This window comes from Pelodiscus sinensis, chromosome 2 (genome assembly GCF_049634645.1).
Source record: "Pelodiscus sinensis isolate JC-2024 chromosome 2, ASM4963464v1, whole genome shotgun sequence".
NCBI classification, from domain to species: Eukaryota; Metazoa; Chordata; order Testudines; family Trionychidae; genus Pelodiscus; species Pelodiscus sinensis.
In genome coordinates, this window is record NC_134712.1 from 189,032,604 (window position 1) to 189,055,613 (window position 23,010).

Genomic DNA, 23,010 nt, shown 5'->3' on the forward strand with positions numbered 1-23,010 from the left:
TCACCATACCTAGCGGGGTAGTTCTCAACCCCGCCCTTTCCGCCTGAGGCCCTGCCCCTTCCAGGTTGGCCTGCAGCCACTTCTGAAATTTGTGAAGTGGCCCCCTCTTTCAAAATTATTGCCCACCCCTGGTCTAGCTCCCTGACAGGTATCTGTCTAACCCGCTCTTAAATATCTCCAGAGATATCCCCAACCCAGCCCTGCAGTTACGGCTTCTAGCTTCCAGTCTTTAGCCTGTTTATAATAGAGTTCTGCTGGGAATACACATGTCCAATTTTGTTTTCTTTTTAATTTCTTTTGAGATTGCTGAATATTAAGAAGCGCTGACAGAAGCCGAATGCAGCAGCCATTAGGAGAGAATCACTCAGGAGCTTTACTTAAGTTAAGAGTGACCTTACAAAATTAAATAAACTGCAACTGACATGGAAATCAAACATCTACAGAGAACCATTTTAAGTGTGTATGTCAAAGACCATTTTGTGGCTGAGTTACAAAATTTGAAATTGCACAGGCAAATTTCAAACCATACAAGCTCTGCTCACCCAGCTGTTATAGCATGGGTTAGTGATAATTTTCATGGGGGCCACTTAATGAATTTTGGTATGTGGTCACGGGCCAGCTCCACCCCCTGGAAGGGGTGGGACCTAGGGCAGAAGGGGCTAGCCTTCCCCCAGAGTTGTCTGGGGCTGGAGGTTTTTGAATTAAAAACACAAGAAAAGGCTCCCGGCTCCTAGCCCCACTGCTGCCATGTTGCCTGGCAGCTGCCTGGGGTTACTACAGCTATTTAAATGGCTTGCGGCTCCAGCTCCTGCCAGGATAGTGGTGCGATTGGGAGCCGGGAGCCATTTAAATAGGATCTGACTGACTGAGCCACAGCCTGGAAATTTGGTGGCACGGACAGCAGGCTATAAGTAGAAAGCTGCCAGATGGAGTCCTCAAGCTGGACCAAAGTGTTAGGCGGGCCGGATCCAGCCCCTGGGCCACATCTTGCCCAGTCCTGTATTATAGCTACCTGACACATTTACAAGCTTGCATAACTATAAATATTAATATTCAACTCTAAAAGTCTTTGGGATGTTTTAGAACATCAAGCAGAAAAATATCGCTTTCTTTTATTTATTTTTTTTAATTTAGTCTTCTTTGAAAATCCCCTCGTGAATTTAAAAATACAAAGATATTAAAAATCATTCTCTCAGAACCTCTCAGGATGCATTGTTCTCTGCTATTGTGGTGGCTATGTAGCCTGCCTTTTTCCGTCATATTTATTTTTTAATGCACTTCAAAACTAAACAGGAGCCACATTGTATATGGTAGAGTAACATGGTAGATGGACTTTTGTGTCAAATTAATGTTTGTGAAAAAGACAGAAATTTGCTCTAAGAAGCTTCAGTAGTCTAGCTTATGAATCTCAGTTCCAGTGCTGAAATCAACTATTAAGTTATGTGACTGATGTTTGTTATCTAGTGCGGTGTTGCCAAGGTTGCAGTGGTGTTTTCATAAAATGTGACTAATACAATTTTAAAATGTGAATGTGAGTCTGTGTATTTCTGTAATCGTGCCAATTTTTGACCCTGTAGTTGATATGGGTTTACAGCACTAGCCATACAGGGAGACCACTGGAAAGTGAAATTAATTGTAGGGTTAGTATTTTTGAGATACACAAGGAATTGTGGAAAAACTGCATTACAACACATTGTTCCTTATAGTTATGTATATTCTGTAGTTGAGCCTCAAAAATCTGCAGAATTTCCCTAGGAAGTGTTTGTTTTCATATAACTGCCAGTGAGGACATACAGGTAGTGGTCATAACTAACACCTTTTTTCCTTTAGATTTAAACAAGTATTTGAAAAATATAAGGAATAAACATGTTCAGAATACAGTATGAATATTTCAATGCTTAAATAATTGTGAATCACATTTTCTGAATAGCGTGCATCATACAAATGATGCTTTATCACTGTATCTGTTCTTTGTAGTCTAATGTGCTGTCGTTACTGACAAAATCATGTTTGAATTATGGTGAGAACTATAGAGCTAGGAAGGAAAGGACCACAAGAGAAAACCATGTTGTAGTTTCCTCTACCTCAAACATTGCTAGCCAGATTCTGGTTTCAGAATATTTTTGTGAATAACAAAAGGAGATACATAGAGCAGAAAGAATGCACCTTAATTTTCAAATACTAGACTGAGCTTTCTTTGATAGCAGTTAGAAAAGGATTGCTTTGACTTACAAATTGAACAAATGTGATATTTGGGAATAAGATATATGGGAATAAGGACAAACATGGAATAACAGTATTTAATTGTCACTTTTCTGACAATACTTACAATTTGAAGAATCCTGTATAGCACTATTGCATTTACTAAAATAGAGATAACTGTCAGAACTCACAACAATATGGTTCTGAAAATCTGATTCTCGTAATTATTTTAAAACAGCTTTATTAACCACTTGCATCTATTTATTGGTATGTAAACAGAGGATCCTCTTGAATGAAATGTATGTAAAATTACCTGTTCAGTCCATAAAAATAGTATAATTTCATCATAATTAATGCAGCAGTGAATATCAAATTGGCATTCACTGACAATGACTTTGGATTTTCATTACACATGTTATAAAACTATTTTACATTTTAATTTGTTTTATATAATCTAAAATATCAACATTTGTGAATATTTGGAACACAACATATGGAATGGCATTACTGTGGAACCTAACAGTGCTATCCATGCAGTAAAAAGGAGTTATTTTTAGAGATATAGTTTTATGAAGTAACATTTCTTAAATGTTGTATATAAAATACATAAATGTTAACTTTTAGCTAAATATAATAATTATTGCCTTGCTATTTATTAATTATTTGTAATTTGCATAGGACCGCAGTGTTAAAACTCACAAGAGAAAATGTGTCTCTCTGGTATTGCTCTGATAACCTCAACAAGAGAGAGGCAGTGATAGCAAGAGCGGTACTGCTAAGCATGCCCACATAAGAATGTCATACTTAGGTAACAGAGTGTCCCTCAGGTCAGCCTACGCTAAGAGCAAAGTCAAACAAGGCTGAATCCTTGATGTTTTGTGTTTTAAGTATCTGAAAATTGTACACGACCAGCCTCGACCCACAAGACCTCAAATGATCATATGAGCGAGGCAATAAATTGATGGTAACTTGTCCCAGGCCCATGTTATAGTTGTGGTGTTGGGGAAAGTTGCATCTAGTGGTAACCTGTACATGTAGATGGAGCTGCCTTTTCAAGCTTAATAGGGGGGATATTGTTACATGTAAATGCACTGAAAGGAAACTGACTATGGTGGCTGAGAGTGCGTGGCTGGAAAGCTCTGCATCTTATCAATGCGGTCAAGTGGAGATGCTTGTGAATACCACCAGATCAAGAAAATTGAGGAACAATTTGCTTTCCAGAACACCACAGCTCAGCAAGATCTTGGCAATGCCGCCAGTCTGTCAACCAGTGCTTGTCAACCCTCCAAAATATGGCCTTCCTGCCTGGGACAGGTTGGTACACCTTCCTGACAGATATCACAAATGGAATTTTGTAGCTGTAACAGAAAACTGCTTATGTAGGAAAAGGCATTCCAGAAATGATATGCTGAGAAATGGACAGCAGTCTTCAGAGTTTCTACATGATTCAGTTTGGACTAGCTCGTTATTTTATCCAGGTCATACAGAAGTGAATATTCAAGGCATGTCAGGTGCCCAGGAGTACAACATAGAAGGGAAAAAATGTAAAGGTAATTAGAATTATTATTCAGAACATAACAAATATTTAAAAAGAAAAGAAGCTAGAGTGTCTGTGCAGTTGGTTAGGCTTTATCCATTGATGACAGCTTTATAATATGGGGCAACCTAGCTACAGATGGTTTTTATGGCAATATCTGTGGCTTTCTATTTATCCTGAGTATTTCATATTTGTATGTTTTGATATATTTGTAAAGAACTAAAGTGATGAAGTTTTAAAAATTAATATGCTACATACAGTATATAACTAATTCTTGATGTCCCTTTAAAAAGTTTTTTTCCCCTCCCTCTTGATAACCTGACCAAAACTATTTATTTTTGTGCTGGACGTTGGTATACTGAATATTCTTTTCCTTGAGCCAGCAGGAGTATTGAAAGTTTTGTTTTTGAGCAGCCCTGTTCATCCAGACGACAGCAGAGCTGCAAGGGAGGTATTATGCATTGTCACTGTATAACTGTCACCACAAATTTGATGATGTTGTGGTTTACATTCCTTTTTCATCTGGAATAAATAGTTCATCAGTGCTCTTCTCTCAAAGAAATAAATATGTGTGCATCATGCTGTGAGGAAGGGACAACAAGTTGTTTTCGTTTACTTAAAGTCTTGCGTCACTCCAGAAGGAAAGATTATAGTGTCAGGGAGGATATCACCTCATGAAAAAGTTAAACTGGTTTAAGTACCTGATTTCTTTAGATTTAGTTGCTCTTTACCTCAGACTGCCTTCTTGCTAACAGATGTCAGGTGTTGATCGCTTTAACGTCTTACCAAGGGCTCTCTGCAGTCTGCAGAATCTAGACAGTTCCATCAAGGGTTCTGTTAATTATGTTCTGTGTTAAACTGTATTAATACAGTTAGCCATTCTTCTTCATTTTCTAATGGAAAAAAAAATTATACCTCAAAATTGTCTTGGGGGGGGGAAGGGGAGGAGAGACAACTTTTAAAAAGGTGCACTTATGTGGCGGTAGTCATTTTGTCAAGAGATAAGCTGCCTAATTAACTAATGTCTGTTAACAGCATCTTCCAATTATGAGACATGAGGGGACTTAACAAATTGGGTTGCCTTGTCATGGGACTATAATTGTACTTACTAATGTTTGTTCAGTACTAATCTTAAATATTTTCAAAGAACATTGAAGAATTTGCCTGTTTGTACCGTTTTTAAGCTATTTACTTGTGATAAGACATGAGGGCATCCTCCACTGGAAATGAGCTATTCAGAAATAATCAAATACAATTCTTGGTTATGAAAAGAGCCAACTTCATTCTTTGTAAACCAAATTTGTTCAAATTCATCAGGGGTCACTTATCCTTAATGAGGACTAAGTTCATGACAAATCTGAGCCTTGTAGTATGAAATAAACTATTTTTAGTTATCCAAACTGAGAAAAAGAATATTAAATCTTGGAATGAATTACAAATAATACTGGTATATTTCATCTCAACTTTTTACAGCCTTGGACTGTCATAGCCAAAATGCTGTTCTTTAATATGCCTTTGATTCCACTGAGATGCAGGCAATTAACCACCAAATGTGCTACTGTCAAAATGTGACAACAGTACGTAGTATCTTTACTTTGTGATTACAATAGTCACAAATTGGTGGTTAGAAATAGGGCAAATACTATACAGATTGCACTTTTTGTTAATATAAGTGTTGAATATGCTGTCTGGAATCTGAAGTTTGAGCTGAACATTTATTTAAGAAATAAATCTTGTATTCTGTGTTATCTGGCATAATATAGGAATTGGAGAGCCAGAACTAGGAACTTAATATGGTCAGCTGATATGTGGGCATACTGAACAGGGATTGCATGCGTCATGGGGATTTTTCTTTTAAAACTAGTTCTTTGATAAAAGTTTGTGTTTTGAACAGTGCCCTGAGCTTAAAATGTAGGATAGGTGTAATTATAGTATAAAATAAAGAATAAAGTAGTTCAAAACCACACATTTAAAACAAGAGTGGGGACTCGTTATACCAAATGGACACAGGTATTCGTATATTTTGCAGAGACAAGCATGATGGAAACCTTATCTAGAGCCACAGCTGCCAGAACTGAGGAGTTCATGGTGTAAATTGTACTTTATTTACAGTACACAGAAATAAACAGCTGTTATCCTGAATCAGCTCTACACCGTGCAGTATGAGACCACAACATCCAGATAGTTTGCATGGTAGTTTCTTCATAGAATAGTGGGTTTTGTCAGAATTGGCATAGAGACCGTATGCCGGCATTCTTTTAAAGGTAAAAGAATATCAAATTGGTATGATTGATGAGTGAAATGTGGATTAGTATTTTAAAAAACTAGGGTGGTGTGCCCGCTGCTCACGTTGCTAGCCTACCCCCTTCTCTCTGGCTGCTTTTGCTTCACTGAGAGAGCCTGTTGATGTTGATGCTGTTGATGTGATGGTGTCATTCTGTCGCCCAACAGGAAAAAACATTTTTATATATAGAGAGAGAGACTAGTATGTTGTCGCTTGTTGTTGTATAAATATAGCACAGATAAAAGAATGTAATGGCCATAATACCACAAAAGAAACAAAATGCATATAATTGTATTCAAAGACCAGAAGATATTACTTTGTACAGCAACATTAGACTGCTGAAATACATTGTAATCTTTCAGAAAGAATATTCAAGTATGCAAAAATGTATTTGACCACATAAATATTTGTTTTCATCAGTATACACAGTTCAGGCCCAAAGACATCATAAAACCCTTCCCCAGTTTGCAAACAATCAAGCAAATACAGCTGATCTGGGGAATAGGGCACTCAAATGGTAAATTATACACTAAAAGTGTTGTATGTGTTTAATGGCTCTGCTTCTGCATGTGTCATTGTTCTGGGTTGTCTTGGACACTGCTGATGAAATCGTTGACTAAGTAGGAATAATCACAGAAATGTTTTTGTTAATGTTTCTATAAGTTATTCTTTGTTGGTTTTATTCATGAATGAAAGAAGCCAATACCCATTTAAAACAAAGAACCAAAATACAGATACAATATACAGAAGAAATGTCTGAAGTAGAAGTTCTGTGTGTATTGTTTTCAACTCTGCCTCCAGATTCTTCAGACACTCTGTGATCCTTACTTAGATTATTAGGTCCCATTCTGGGATCTGAGTGAGGGCTATTGGATCATTTCTTCAGAGATTCAAATTAAATTCAGCAACATTTCAAGTGTAATAGTGATGTTAATTTTTGGCAGTGAGTTATGATCTGTTTTGTTTCCAAGGAAACAAGTATCTGCAGGACTATCAACATGAGTCTTATGTCTACAGCTAAAACACTAGCATATTGCAAGTAGAGACACTCATGCCCCAGGTACTTCGTCTTTTTTTCCCCCAAAAAAATTGACCCTACCGATTTTGGCCCTTTTCCACATTCTCCCCAGTCTTTTGTAACTTGATTTCTTTGTACTGTGGTAGTTACTCTTAGAAAAACAGTGCTTATTCCGTAGCATAAGATTTATTGATATTATTACCAAAAAAAAAAAACAAATAAGATGAGACTTGATCTTAAAATAGAGAAAGATGTCTATTAACAGAATTCTCCATCTCATGGCCTGAGACTCTCTCATAGGGATTATGTATTGGCACCAGTCTCTGTATAGTGGGTTTTTTATACATATATCAATTCTATTTATTTTCAGATAAAGAAGTTAAATAAAATGGGTAAGAAAATGAGATGAGTAAAGGACAATTACTAAGAAACTAATTGCCTCATTGGTCAGAACAAAATCAGAAAAGCAAAGTATCTGCTGGAAATGCCAAACCCAGCCCTGGGAGGCACTTTTGAGAGGCAGTGAGTGCTATAAAGTGTGACCGAATTGGTGTCAATGGGTTTGAGGGCATTCACCATCTTACAGGACTAGGTTCTCAAACATCCCCTTACATGGTTCCCTCTAGGAAGAGGCACCACGTTCTGGAATCCCCCAGAGAATTCAGTCTTCATGGGGAAAGTCAGGCTGCTTCTCTGCAGATCCTAAGGCAGTAATGTAGATAGCCTGCTACCCACACTGCAGCCTAACCTTCTTACTTTTTGCTTCGTTCCATCAACGTAAGGCTCATCCAATGCTACAGACATTCTACATCAAAAATATTCTGCCCTTTTTTTGATCATGTATCAAACCCTTCCTTTCAGAGATGGAATTGGGGCTGCATCTACCCTGGCACATTTAAGATTCACCATTCCTCACAAATGCAGCTGCAACAGTAGTAGCCCTCAGGGAGGCTGCAGGTTGGAAAAAGCAGTCATTTTTGCCACTGGCCCATGGATATTTCTCTGTTGGCTTAAACACAGTAAGAACCAAAAAGTGGCAGAGAACTGTGCTTCAGTAAGCAAAAAACAAATTGCCAGGGTTAGACAAACCAGTGGTAAAAATGGCTGAGTCCTGTCTATGCTACAGCTTCTAGAGTTACAACCGCTGACTGTGATGGGGTTTACAGACCCCCTCACTAAACCAGAGCAAGAATGGGGCAATACTGGGCTAGGGAGACCCCACCCTTTGGGCTGTAGGACATGCTCCATGGGAGGGATCGCTTAAAAGGGCCCGGGCAGCCCAGGGTAAGCAAGGAGGAAACTACAGTCTGTTCCAGGGAGTTAGTTCGACCCCTGGAGCTTTGGACAGAGTGACTGTGGCACTAGTAAGAACATGCTGGAAGCAATGATCCACATTCCCCTCACCCTCTGCTTTGACGTTGGAAACCCAGGAGAAGGCCCAAAGAGCAGGATGGGCCTTTTTTCCCACCTCCAGCCCAGATCCCACTACCTTCTTCACCACTCTCTTCTGTCATGACAGAGCCCTAAAGAGAGGAAGAATGAACACACAGGAGGGGCTGATTCTTACCATATATCACCTGGAGGGGCCCTCTCCAGATCAGAGAGACGGAAAAGCATTATGGAATGGAACCATAGCCTGACCACTTGGTCAAATGGCTTTCAGATTGGCCATTACACTGAGGGAATGCAAAAACTGAATTTGTTATGTAGGTTCAGACCACTGTGGCCCACCAGTTTGTTTGTTGTTTTGCATCTGCAGCTTGGACTCTCTGGCATGTCAGAGTCAGTGCAACAATCCATTCTCTGACTAAATGAGATTTATTTTCCAAGTGCTGGAGCCTAGTTTTCAGAAACAAATATATGTGTAACATGTCCAATACACAGATAGGGTTGCCAGATGGTTGAACCGAAAATACCGAACACCCTCCTACCCCCACAAAAAAAGGGGGGGGGAATTCTGTTGAAGAAAAAAAAAGTTGGAGGGAGACCAAAGTTGTTGAGAGAGGGGAAAAAAAAGGACTCCAAGACCTATTAAGAAAAAAATAAAACAGCATGTCCCCTTTCGGAGTGAGTGCAGTCAGAATAGGGATAAGAACAGGGGAACGGTTAAGCACTAAGACCCAGGGGAGGCATTGCTTCCCCTTGGTCTTTTTGCCAGCAGCGATTTTGTGCTGGCAGCCTTGCAGAACCAGGTAAGCATGGGGTCTAGGAACGGGGAGCAGGGGGTGTTGGGGGCTGGGAGGGGGGGAAGGCCAGGCGCTGAGTGTTTGTAGGGTTGCCAGGTGCCTGGCATTTTTGCCTCCTGGCAGGGAAAAAAAAATCAGAAAATACCGGACATCTCAGGTGTCTGGTATTTTCTGAACTTTTTTTACCGGATAGGAGGCGAAAATACCAGACTGTCCGGGTGAATACCGGACACCTGGCAACCCTATACACAGTATTGCAACTTATGTGTTGCATACATCTTCAACAACTCTTCTAGTCTTTCCATTTGAATGGATGTGATTTCTGTTCCACTCTATATACAAGATTTAATTTCAAGTCTGTTCCCTTCAGCTTTATAATATTTATTTTCTAATTTAAATTAGTCTGTTTCTCAGCATGTATTGTTCAGGTCTTTCCCCCAAATTTACTTCAAAGAAAAGTGTAGGAATGAAATCCTGACCCCATTCACATCTAAACTGTACTCAGATTGATTTTGATGCAGCCAGGATATCACTCTTGGTATATGAATATTGAAGAAATCACCAGTGCACTATGTCAGTTTTCTCCATTAAAAAAAAAAAGTAACTATCCACTTGTTTTTCTAGAATAATGAAGAACTTAAATTCCATGCAGATTTAGTCAAAGAAAGATTGACACCTACATAATCTTTATCTTTGCAATTTGCTAAATATAATTTAGCTCAGATATGCTTGTTAGTCTCTTCAGACTAAAACATATTACTAATATATGTCTTTATCTAGAAGTAGTAATTGCTTAGGGACAAATGCTGCTTTGGGATATGAATCGAGCTAGGATTCTGTCTCATTTTACTGGAAATTACATAGCATCTGATGGCAATATTTGTCCTTAATAATTTCATGATTCTGAAACCATGAAATATATGGAATAAAAGACAGAAAATGTTATATGTTCACCTAAGCTGATATCAGGAAATGTGTATTCAAAATGGCTCCCATACAGAGGTAATAATATAATGTTTCTATCTTCACTAGATAAGGCCTGTTCAACTCTCAGACCTTTCTGAAAGATCCATTCGTGATTTCCTTGTTAAACAGAAGTGGAATCAGTGATAGTGTAAAGATCTATGGGGATGGTATTTAAAATGGTAATATTTTCAAAAAATTAGACTTCTATATTTCTGTAACTAATTTTTTTAATTGCTAATAATTAATTTGAAAGTTAAAGAAATTAATTTGAAATATCAAATTTCCAATATATATAATCCATTATTAAATTAAATTACCCAGGGTTTATTCAGGTAAACAGTGCTTGAGACATACCAACATTTGAGGAAAAAACGTGCTTAGTCTATTCTGTAGTGTATAATCTCATCTTGCTACATGCTCTTACATAAATTTACATTAGGTGTCATGGAAGTTGTGTGCGGTAATACAAAAAATACCCTCATGCGTGTATGAAGCAGTTTGTTTCCGGGCAATTCAGGTACAGTATTTTCAATAGGTGTGTTTGTATAATAAACACAAATTAGTCACATAGCCTGATATGTTTCATGTGTTACTGCATTAATAAATATTGCAAATTTTCCTGGCCATTTTGTGTTAGTGACATTGTCAAGGAAGACATCTGTGACAATTACCAAAATATTCATGCACTTGTATCTGATGTTTATATACAATAAATCATAAAGGAAAAATAATTTTGAAAATTGTTTCACCAAAATTTTTGTGATTGCTTTCTAATGCACATTTTCAGCTTGTGTTGTGGCCTTGGCTCGGTCTAATGCTTGGTAAAGAAGGTTCTTTTATTTTTGAGGGAGAAGATAATTGGGGGGGGAGGGGAAGGAGAGGATGGGTTTTTGTTTTTATTGGTTTGGGTTTTTTTTTCCTTTAAAGACATGAATAATGTGGCTGAAAAAAACATCAGGCACAAGCAAATCAACATAGTAATATGTGGAGTTCACTTTTCAGCACTCTAGTTAAAACACCCTTAAGGGGACTGATTTTCAGAAATTGCCACGCATCCATACTGAAAAAACAAGTCCAGTTAAGATGTCTCAAGTTAAACACCCAAAAACACAACTCATTACTTTGGAAACTTATGGCATAAATTTCAGCTAAAACCAAAATTACAATTACAATGTGTTTTGATAAAGTAACTTGTTTTTCACATTACTGAAAGGTTCATTTTAAATTATATTTTGTTGCATTTGAGATACTGAAGAACAAAGGAGAGAAGTGTGTATGGTGTTTTGGGACTTGTATCTGGAGTTTTTAGTAATCATTCCTTGCTCCAAAATATGTGTGGTGACACTTTCAACCATGAGAGTTCAAAAGGACAATTTCATTCCTGAAACAACTCTGTTAACTTCTATTTTGATGTATAGTTATAAAAAACAAATGTAAAGTAATCAGAAGGTGAAACAATGCATAAAATCTAGAGAAGTGAAGAGTACCTGCCCTGGCATCAGTGCGAGTTGATAGTGCTCTGCACTAATCAGAATGTAATGATTTGGCCCATAATAAAATAGGTTAGTTATGCCTGGAGGAAGAGGGAGTTTTCCTTCATGTACTCTTTAAATCTTTCTAAAATGTTTCATGAAACCAACTGAGGAACAATGTATCCCGCTCAAGACCCATTCTTTGCCCTTTCATGAGTACTTTTTAAGACCTTCTGCCTCAGTTCATCAAGGTAGTTAGTCCCATGTTTAAGTTCCTGGCTGAATGGGGGTAGGGGACCTTCCATAATTTATAAGAGCCGTGAATTTTGTTTAACATCAGTGAAACAATAAAATTAAGAAATGGTTTCTTCTTTAGCTAACATTCTTAATGTTGTTTTTGCCTCTCAATAACAAGAATTTAATGATCCAATGAGTAATACACAATGTGAGTAATACTGTTCTCACAAACTTCTTGCCATATTGTAGCATGATACTGAAGGAAAATTCTTTGTCTAGGGAAAAATAGAGGCAACAGAAAGACTTTTTGTTGTAAAGAAAAAGTGGGGGGAGAGAGTAAGTTAAATTGGTGTAGTAGTACTAGTGTTTGGGATGATGAATTGCTATAAAATCATAAAATAGATTTGTTTCTGAACTTATGGTCTTATATATTTATTCTTGAGTGTAAATAAAATGACTGGGGAAAGCCTGGAATCAGATTATATTTGCAATAAAATATAAATTCAAAGAAGAAGTACTTGATTACTGAAACACACAAACAAGAGATGTAATGGCAAACCAATTGGCTTATTTAAGCAGTATCCTATTTGATGATCAATACAAATTGTTTTGAAGTTCCCACCTGTTGAACTCAATAGAAATTACCTACCAAAATCACTGAAGTTTAAAAAAGCTGCTTTCCTGTAAATACATTGTAAATACATTAACAATCCGCAGGGAGTTCATGTGTGTGTGTGATGCGTGGAGGTTCATGCAGATAAAACAAAATCAATAAAGCTAATGACAGATTAAGATGCTAAACTTTGTAAAACTAGACTACTGTTTGGGTCATCAGCACAGCGCTATTGGATTTTCTGTGGGTTAATGCTGAAAAACAGGATTATTGATTTTAGGATTTTCAGCATATCCCCTCTGGGAGTTCTTAGGAGGTCTTTATAATGCTTCACACTTAAGTTGACAACTACAGTGACATAACTGTGTCCTTACTTTAGTAATCATTGTCTAATCATATTGGAAGGGGCTGAAATGGTTTATAAATGATTATTTCTAACAAACAGTTGGGGGGGTTGTCTGGCCATAGCGTCTGTGTCTGGTGGTCATTACTACCTGTCTGCCATCTTCCCTAGGAATTAACTTACAGTCACAGATTAAGACCTTTGACTGTCATAAATCTGCTTCCCATTCTGTTTGACTGGCAGGGGAGCTCACAAGCCATCCCAGTATAAATAGGATTTTAGCACATCAGGTGCTGCTCCAAGTAAAACACGCTGTTTTGCAATCGACTTTGTTGGCATTGTTTATTCATTTCTCCTTTCCCATTCCATGTGTATGCATGTCTGTGTGTACATGCATGCGTGTATCTGAGTCTATGTAAAGTAGAAGCTGAGATCAGATAACAAAATGAGCTACTGTATGCAAGAAATATATGAAGTGCATCCTGCTGCTGGTAGCAATTGCTACATGCAGTCCGCTGATTATTGCACATATATTGAAGATAGTCAGAGTTACAGCAGTTGTGATGCTCAGGTCCTGCACAATAACAACATATATATGGAACAGGCCTGGGCGGTGAATCAGCCATATACCTGTAGTTACCCTGGAAACGTGTTTAAAAGCGAGTACTCTGACATGGACATGGCCCTGAATCAGTACAACCAACCTGAATATTTCACAGAAGAAAAACCTACTTTTTCTCAAGTGCAGTCGCCATCGTATTCTCAGAAGAAAGGTAGGGGCAATTTATTTAAATAACCACACACACACAAATCTGTTTTTGTTTTTGTTTTGCTTTAAACTTGCAGTTGCATCAGTTGGCTCAGATATATCTTTAAATGTGAAGGCTGCCTGTTCAAAACTGAAAGCAGCAGCAACATAGGTTGCTAGGTGATTGAAAGATTTTCTCTGAACGATGAGGATTTCCAAGCACTTTTTTCTTAATCTATAAAAGTAATTTTCAGATGTATGTTACATGTTTCTTAAGTTCATTTTTTGTATTTCATCAGACTGAATGAGAAAGTTTCCCTGGCAAGATGTGTTCACGGTATGTCCTTCAGATTGGATGTGCTTCATAGTTTCTGGTTATATAATAATAATTTGTGTTTGTCCTTGACGTCATTAAATTTAAATAGCATTTAATTACTAAATAGTTTCATATCAAACAGAATTTGCTGAAAATAGAACAGTAAATTTTCAATTAAAAATGGTTTAGTTTTATATAATTGATGTGCTTAAAATGAAAAGCTGAAAAGTATATTGTTTCTAATTATTGAAGGCAGTAAAGACTGAAAGGTCAAGAATAAAAGATGATATAATCATGACACTTTATTTTCCCCTCTGAAAAAGTTGGTCTCATTAAAATGTTTGTGGATTATAATTTTAGTGTACTATTCATTTCCCTTTGGGTTAAATCACTGTTCATTTCTAAATTTTCCATAGCATTCCTTTATAGAATTTCTCCTGTTGCTTCCAAATGGATTAAACATCTATAAATTTTCAAAAAGAACCCCGAATGTGAGAAACTCTGAGCATATGTTTTTAACATTATTCATTGTGTTTGAAATTAGCTTAAAACTTGACACAGGCATGTTAGAAATATGCATTATATATTTGCATTAAGATGTATTTCACTTAGCCTACTTACAAATAAAATTGCTCTTATAGTCTGTATCAACATGGTGCCCTTCAGTTATTAAGATACATGAAATTAATCAAAAGCTTAGTGAATCTAATGTATCTAGTTAGGAAACAGACACTATTTTCTTTTTTAAAGTGGCTCTATAACCAAAAGTAGTCTGTTTAATCTTATTAGGAACACTGAAAGCTTCATAGGAAATATTCATTAGAACTTAATGCAATAAATCTGTAACTTCAGTGGGAAAAATACCTCTGTCCTGTATTTCAAGCAGCATAGTGTTTCATGATAATAAAGGCATGTGTCTAAAAACTAATCCAACTCTTAGGAAAAGGACACCAAGAGAATGTGATCATATTAAAGATTAAATAGCGTGTGTTTTTTTTACTTGTAACATTTTAAAGGTATTTTAAAACCACGTGGTCTTAAGTGATAAATTTGTAATTTTATTGTTGACTTTGCCAATATCTTTATCTTTGTCAGGAAGATAGACGTCATGATGAATTTATCATATAAAACAGAGATTTGCCACTGTATCTATCATTTTACTATGTTAAAGAATCCTAAATAATAAATATCCATGTCAAGACTTAAAACAAGGGGTTTTTTAGCACACAGATGTGATATTTTTAGTAATCCATGAACAATCTTCCTACCTGTTGATAGGGCTTAATTTCAGAATACAATGTAATCATAAAAACTCCCTGTTCAGTGTTTGCAATATATTGTACCTGTTTCATCAAAAGTATGGATTTTTTGCATTCGTAAGCCTTGATCTCCATGGACACCAATAAAATATCAAACGTAGTCAAATACTGTGTTTTCCAAAGGGAAGGTATCTAAGAAGTTGCAGGCAACTTGTATTTCTTTTTTGTGATGTTTTCAGCCAAACTGTCATAAAGTTAACACATCTGTTAATCTTGTCCTGGCAACAGAAGGCACTTCACAGGATGTGTGTGTCTATATTGATCCAAAATGGATTTTTTTGTTAGTGAAGCCTTAGTAATAGCTCATTAAGGCAATATTAAGACAAAGGCGGGTGTCCTTGAGCAGTCCTTGTTGTTGCAATTGGGCTTTCTGTTAATTCCATGGGATTCCTGTTAAACTCAATAATGTTCATGCTCTTCCCTTTGTATTCTCCACTAATGAAGTTGTCTAAACTTATAGTCTTCAGCTCATTCCCTATTGAAAGATTTTTTTTAAAAAAAAAACAGGTCCTTTAGATGCTAAAGGGAGCCAATGTTGTTAAATGGTTCCTTACTCCCTTCTTTGCCTCTCAACCCCTCACAGAGAAATTGAGGGAGTCATTAATAAAATCAAGGACAAAAGATGCATGTGGCATGAGGGATAGTTACTTAAGGAAAATAATAAGTACTTAGAAAACTAAGTGATCTAAGATATCAGAAAACACCTTATTTTACTCCGGACTATCATGTCAGCTATCAATGACATGAACCAGTCATTTTATCTGTTTTAAGTTCACAGCCCCTGATGCGACACACACTTTTTCCTTAAAATTCACATAAGTTCCTAAAAATTAGGGGCAGGTTGGTGGTGTCTGCTTCCTAATTTGTGTAGCAGTTAGTAACTTCTTTCCTGTATTGAGCATTATTGAAAGATGACAGCACATTAATAAATTCTTATAGTAATATTTGTATTTTGGACATACCTAAAGGCCATGACCCGATGTAATAGACAACACAAACACGGAGGGATAACTTGTTCTGCTTCTGGCTGAAGTAGCTCTTTTTAGCCATTGGAACAGAGAGCCGAGTGCTCTTCCTCAACAGGCCTGAACCCGCAATGCCTTTTTCACTCTAGCAGTCTCTCTGACTTCAATGGGCTGCTCACATTAGTAAAGCTTTGCAGGATCAGGCCTTTGAGGCATAGATGAGAATAGAACACCACTCAGCTGATATCAAGTTTTCTGCTCCCTGGACTTCCACCTTACTAAAGCCTGATGAAGGGGAGATAATGCAAGGTCTTTCTTACCATTTAAGCCTTGTTTAGGGGTTACATAGCTGTCAGGCAGCTGAGTTCCTAGACATGTTCCATCTCTGCATCAGCTTTGCATAGGCCAATGAGGAAAAATGCCCTGGGGAAGGGGTGGGAATGAGCAAGTTGAAGTGCCAGAGAAAATATGGTTATACAAGTCCAGAGGTCTCATGACCCCATGAAACTTGGGTGAAAGAACTATGTAAATATTCCCAGCTGTAGGCTGAAACGGAATATGGGACTGCACAATAACCCTCTCTGTTGGCCTAGGTTTGGATTTCACTTCCCAGCTGCACAGAATCCATGTACTTGGATGAAATCCTGGTATCTGTGGCAAAACTCTCATTATTTTCAGTGGGACCAGGATTTCATCCTCAGACTCTATGCAAATGCAGTAAATTCACCCTATGTGAATAAAGGTCTGCAGGCTAGGATTCTCTGAATCACCATGTGACCTTGTGTCTCAGTTTCCCCATCTTTGCAATAAGGTTAACCTCCGTATTTGTGAAATTCTTTAATATTGTAGGACCAGAGGTGCTGTGTATTTGTTAAGTTGCAGAAGTAGCAGTATTTATTTTTATGCCTTTTATGCCAACTTGCATTCAACTAAAATATAGTAGTTGCAGTATACCAGTTAATTAATCCAAATGGAGTTCTTAACAGCGTGAAAGTCATTGGGTTATTTCTGAATTACTAAGAAAATGTGACATGGAGAATTGTTTGACAACATGCCTCCTTAAAAGAGCAATATAATGTAATTTAATTAATATACACACGCAGGGAGTAAATAGAAACTAATAATTTTGTCATCTCTCACCTTTGCAAGAAAACAACTACCTGCACTCTAGCTGTCATCTTCAGGCCTTACAAAAGAATAGGTGTTCCTGGCTCAAGTGAGTAATTTAGGGATGGTTGCGATCAGAAAAGAAGCATCTTCACAACTCAGTGGATCAATGTGAATTTGGAGTCACAGATGCTTGATTTTTTTTTGCAATGACAAAAACAAGTTTTGATTACCTTTTTACCAGTGTTACCCATCAGAGCAAAAAGGGCTATGGAAGAGCAAAAGGGATTCTACATGTGACTTGCACATCACCAGCAAGATTGTTAACTAAGTGCACAATTTATACCTAAGTAATTTAGGAGTCTGTTTAATTCACTTTCTGGGAGACCTTGGCTCCTAAGTCACTTCTGAAAACAGGACCTAAGCTATCCAAATGTAGAATGCTCAACATGAGTAATGAGGCCCAAACCAAGAAGAATATGGCTGAACTTTTAGCACTGTTTACACTAGCACATTCTGTATCTCTGTATCTCTAGTCAGCAACAGATGCAATTTCTCAAATACTGAAAGCAGTTTGTGATGATAAAGAGAGGCCTAAATTGTTTTCAACACCATGTCAAGAACTCTTACTCAGACTGTGATATCATTGAAAAAGATTTTAAGACCAGCCTAAGTTTTTAGGGTGAGCCCTTTTAAAAAGTCACATCTTTACTTGTAAACTGAGCACAATTGAAATCATTAAGAGAAAATAATCAATGGCATCTTCGCAGTCACTTGCCAGAGTTTAGCCAAACTGGTAAGACAAAGAATAATGTAAATAAAAGTCAAAAACACAGGCCCGCAAGCTAATCAGCTGTCCAGGGAAGTGTAAATTTGTTTAATAACATTTTCTCTACTTCAGTGCTTTATAAAACATGAAGCACATTTTCTCAAAGATAACTTTTGAGTAAATGAGAACAAGAACACTGACATCTTTGAGGTGGCCCAGTCAAAACTGATCAAACAAAAAATGGAGCTAAATAATAAAAGGATCTTTCTCCATTTTTCAGGTAGGAAACTTTTGCCACAGAAAAGATAAGTGACTTGCCTACTGAAATATAGTAAGTCGGTGCCCACAGCAAAACAGAACTCATTTTCCCTGGCTCCGAACTCTGTGCCTTATCCCATGGAACAAAAATATACACAGAGACATACAAATACTCATACCCACCCATCCATTTGGTTGATTCTGGTCACAACTGTCATGAGTTACAATATGTCAGATGGAATAATCAGGCCATTAAAGTAAACTTACCTTTCAGTTTTCATATAGTACAAAATGGTCAATATAGTCATCAATTTTCTTTCTTCATTTTCACAACACAATGCAGTGTGTAGGAATTAGTTGTGTTTTAAATAGAAGTCCTTCCTCATGCAAGTAGTCCCAGAGGGCAAAGTAAGGATTGCAAGAATAGGTCTGTGTATACTATCATATGCTGTAGCTCATTGATATGATGAAAATGCACTAAAATGCTAATTTTCTTAAAAACAGATCTCTTTTTCTGTGCAAAGGGTAAAAAGGGTTTTTCTGCTTGTAAGCAATAAATCTAAGATGGCTGTATTGCAGCAGCAAGAATCTACGAGTAAACAACTACTGGTATGTAGGAGGGTGGTGGTTTTTTTGCACACCCATGTCACACATCCCACTTTTCGGTTGCTGAAAGTGGTCATAGAGTTTGTTCTGAATTTCACTATATTATCTAGCCTAGTATTAAAGCATTGGACATATTTGTCAGAGCAGTGTGATGTGCAAACCTAGAGGCCCGCTGCCCCCACAACTTGAGAAGTTCTTAACTTTTATTATAACTGCAGTTTGTTCTTTGTCTTTCTAAACATGGATTTCCAGTTTCTCTGGAGTACGGAAACATTTAGAAAAATTCAGGAAGAGGTTAGGGCATTTTATGGAAGAAGGGGAGCATTTTCTTTTGATTGGTCCTGTGGAGTTCTGAGTGCCATTCATGTACCATAAAGCTCAGTGAACTCTCAGCAGCTGTAAATGGACATTGCAGACAATTGGCCTTTCACAGGAGTCATTCTGCACCACATGAGATTAGCTCCATAATATGAAGTCAATTGCAATTAAAAGCTAGCTGTCTATGAAGCAGACACTTCTGTCCACATGGAGCTGATCAAGCAGAAACAGAACACCTGCAAATAGATGTATATTTGGAAAGCAAGGCAGGGACAAGATATATAAGCTATAAGACTCTTCTGGGTTTTCTGGGTGGTTGTAGACAGGTTTTGATAGGGTATTTTTGAAACAACTTTTTCCCCCCTAACTGTACTAGTGAGAGCAGCAAGAATAGCAAGCTGTTATCTGTTCCATTTCCCCTTGGCCATGGAAGAATGCTATGGGCCATGAGTACTGCTTTAAAATGTCAGCTCTTCAGATTATGATACACATATAGCATTCACAAACCAATCACAATTCATCCTTTGTAGATCAACAGATCTGATTCCCTTTCCAGCATCAACGGAATGGGAATGGGCAACAGAGGAGGGGTCACTGGATGATTGCCTGTTCTGTTCATTTGCTCTTGGGCATCTGGTATTGGCCACTGTCAGAAGACAGGAAACTGAGTTAGGTGGACCTTTGTCCTGACCCAGTGCGGCCATTTTTATATTGTCTCCCATGAGAAGTAGGCGTTTTCTGCCATACCTGCAGAAAGATGCTATGAGCAAAAAACTCGGTGTGTTCAAGTATTACTGATTGAAAGCAGGATTGCATTTAGTAGATTATGGCGCATGTTCCTCCAAAGTAAGGGCAGCTACTCTGCTGAGCAATTAGTCTTGCCAGAGAGTAAGATTAGACAGATTGGCAGGTTGTACTCTGGAAGGCAGTGCAGTTATCTTAAACTGCAAGAGAACTACTGGCCATATGCAGGTCAAGGTCATTAACATTTATTTGTGTTCTCCCATTCAGAGCAAAGGTTTGCAGTTGGATATTAAGATGAACAATATCAATTGCACTAGATGGATAAATGGACAATGAAGAGCATCAGACACCACGCTGTATGCTGCATGCTGTGTCTGTCAGATTAGGGTGATAGGCTGAGTGTACACCTGTATCTAAATGATCCCAAAATAAAGTTCGTTAACATTGATATAGATGTTGATTTTATTCAGAATTTCTTAGCAAGAGCTTGACTGTTGAGTATAGACTCTGACTAAAGAATGCAACAGCAATCAAGAGCAGAGACTGCAAACTTCACAGAGGACTTGTGCAGGGCTGGACCGAGCCATTCCGGCACCCCGGGCAGACAGTTTAATTGCGCCCTGGGTTGGGGGAGGGCACATGCGTGGCTCTGCCCCTGCGCCAGCGCGAGGGGGAAGGCGCATGTGCAGCCCCGCCCCCATGCCGGCACGTGGGGGAGGGCGCATGTGCGGCCCTGCCTCCACCCAGTGCATGGGGGAGAGCGTGCGGAGCTGGTGGCAGCAGGACGCATTGGCCCGGCCCGGCCCGGCCCCGCCCGGCCTAGCCCGGCTACGCCGCTGGCGCGCTGCCTGGGGCGGGCCGAGCCTGGCCGCGCAGGTCCCCACGGCCGCAGGGGGAAGGGTGCTGCTGGCCGGCACTGGGGGGGTTAACGTGGCCCCCACCCCGGGCGGCCGCTGCAGGGTGGCTGCTGGGAGCTGCTGCAGCCCGCAATCCGGGAGCTGGGCATGTGCAGCACCCCTTATAACTGCCATCAGGCGCCCCCCTTAGGTTGGCGCCCCGGACAGCTGCCTGGCTAGTCCATGCCTTAATCCGGCCCTGGATTTGTGATATGCTGATGGCAGAATACCTGGCCGCTTCTCCAGTGCTGGAAATTATATTTTCAACCAGGAAATATGTAATGAATCAGAAAGATTAATGTATTGACTTAAGTGAGGGACAAGTCTCCATTTACCATTCCTCTGTCTCTTTCCTGGCTGCTGGTAGGAATGGAAGAAGTGACTGCTCCTTTATCTCTTCCTTAAACTCATTTGAAGTTTTTTGGGTTATATTCCCAGAGGAAAAAATCCAGTGCCATTTCTACTGCTGCCCACAGTTTTCCCAAGCAGCAGCACTATGCAGTTGTGTGTTTTAGTTTCCATGCTGCTGACAGATTTAGAGTGGCAGCAATTAATTTCTCTCTACTGCTGTTTGATCCAGCTATGAGCAATAGCAAAAAGCACAGGGGCTGCTGTTGGAAGACAACACTTCACTGATTTATGTTCAGATCACAGTTGGAAGGTTATTGTTAGAACCATAAGGATTAGAAACTTATTTTGTCATTAAAAACATAGATTTATAGGAATTTATTAAGTATGTTCCCTCATTCCCTTTGGCCAAATTCCTGCTTCTTTGGAGTATGTGGATTTTTAAAAAAATATCAGTCAGGGCCCTATTTCTTCCTCTTCAGTACTGGTGGCTCAATAAATTACTGAAAGAAAGGTTAAAAACCCAAACAAGAAAATGAATATGATTCTCAGGGTTTTTTTGAATGCAGAGACTTTGGGGGCAGAAATACAGAAAAAAAAAAGAGTCTATTGCTTTCATGACTCCAAAAGTTTAGTCACACAAGTGCCTGCGATATTGTGAAAAAAGAATTCTCCACTCAAATTTCTTGTTAACCTAGTTGAAAAGCAGCACACGTCCTAACTGCAAAATATACAGGATTATAGAGTATGAGCATAATTCTGCCAAGTGCTGAGCACCACATTTCATCATTTTAAGCAATGGGAGTAGGGGGCAATTGGTACAAGCTAGGATCTGATTCTAAATGTCTAAAATCAGTACAGTGAAAACTTAATATTGGGTAGAAACAACTCATCTTAATTTGGACTGTTCTCCCATTCAATATTGCTACTTTTATTTTGTAAATTGGAGTGTGTCCTTACGGCCATGTGTTTGCAATTCTTTTGCCTTCTTGCCATGTATAAAAATGTTTGCTCTGATCCTGAAAAGAATGACCCTCCAAGGCAGAGAACGGTAACACAAATGGTTATAGGTTGGCCTTAATATATCCATTTATGTAAAGGGGCAATCTAAAACAAGTGGCTTCCCCCTCCCTCATACAAAGCAAGAATTCCCGACGCCGTTGCTAATTATTTTATATAATGAATGACAGACCAAATCATTTAAGACCTCTGAAATTTGAGGGGCACATTCTCTGTACAACACAGGCTCTATGGCACTGCATAAGCAGGACAAAGTCATCTTAAATCAGTTTGTAATAGCAGGAGAATTCCCCTCACACAGGAGGCCTCCCCCCTAGTTCTTCTGCCTCCTGTCCTCACCCACTATGATGTATGAGGAGGCAGGTGTGCGTGGGAGGAGGAGTGGTGGAGCAGAGTTCCACTGTATTTGATCTTTCGCTCGCATATGGACCATTAAGAGTCAGTGCTGTAAATACGAATGAGTTCCCGGCTGCTCTTGCCTTTTCTGGGGCCGGCAGACAGATCAAGAAGCTGTGACTAACTCTGTGTGTGCAGCCTGGGCATAGGGAGAATGAGGGCCTAAACCTAAATACCTGAGAATTTATTTACTAGGTCCCTTGGGAACTGCTACTTTAAACGGTGCCTTACTAATGTAAGATCTTGGTAACTTTCTCAAAATCCAGCCTCCAAAGTGGCACATCTGTTGACCTGGGGCTGGCCACAAACTCTCAAACACCCTCATTTGGTCTATCTCCATTC

The 23,010-nt window shown here is 38.6% G+C and overlaps 1 protein-coding gene across 19 annotated transcripts in view; it reads left to right on the plus strand.

Annotated features, from left to right (window-relative positions):
* THRB (thyroid hormone receptor beta) overlaps nucleotides 1–23,010 on the plus strand; it is a 287,386-nt gene that overhangs the window by 235,490 nt on the left and 28,886 nt on the right. Inside the window, exon 1 of one of the 19 annotated variants that reach the window (XM_014579148.3) lies at nucleotides 2,756–3,752. The exons of 17 other annotated variants lie outside the window; for them this stretch is intronic. In XM_014579148.3, coding sequence (XP_014434634.3) covers nucleotides 3,311–3,752 — 442 coding nt within the window. In that variant the 5' untranslated portion in view covers nucleotides 2,756–3,310. Of the gene's footprint in view, nucleotides 1–2,755; nucleotides 3,753–11,522; nucleotides 13,632–23,010 lie in introns of those variants that run through there. One more of the 19 variants, XM_006134320.3, reaches the window with a different exon arrangement.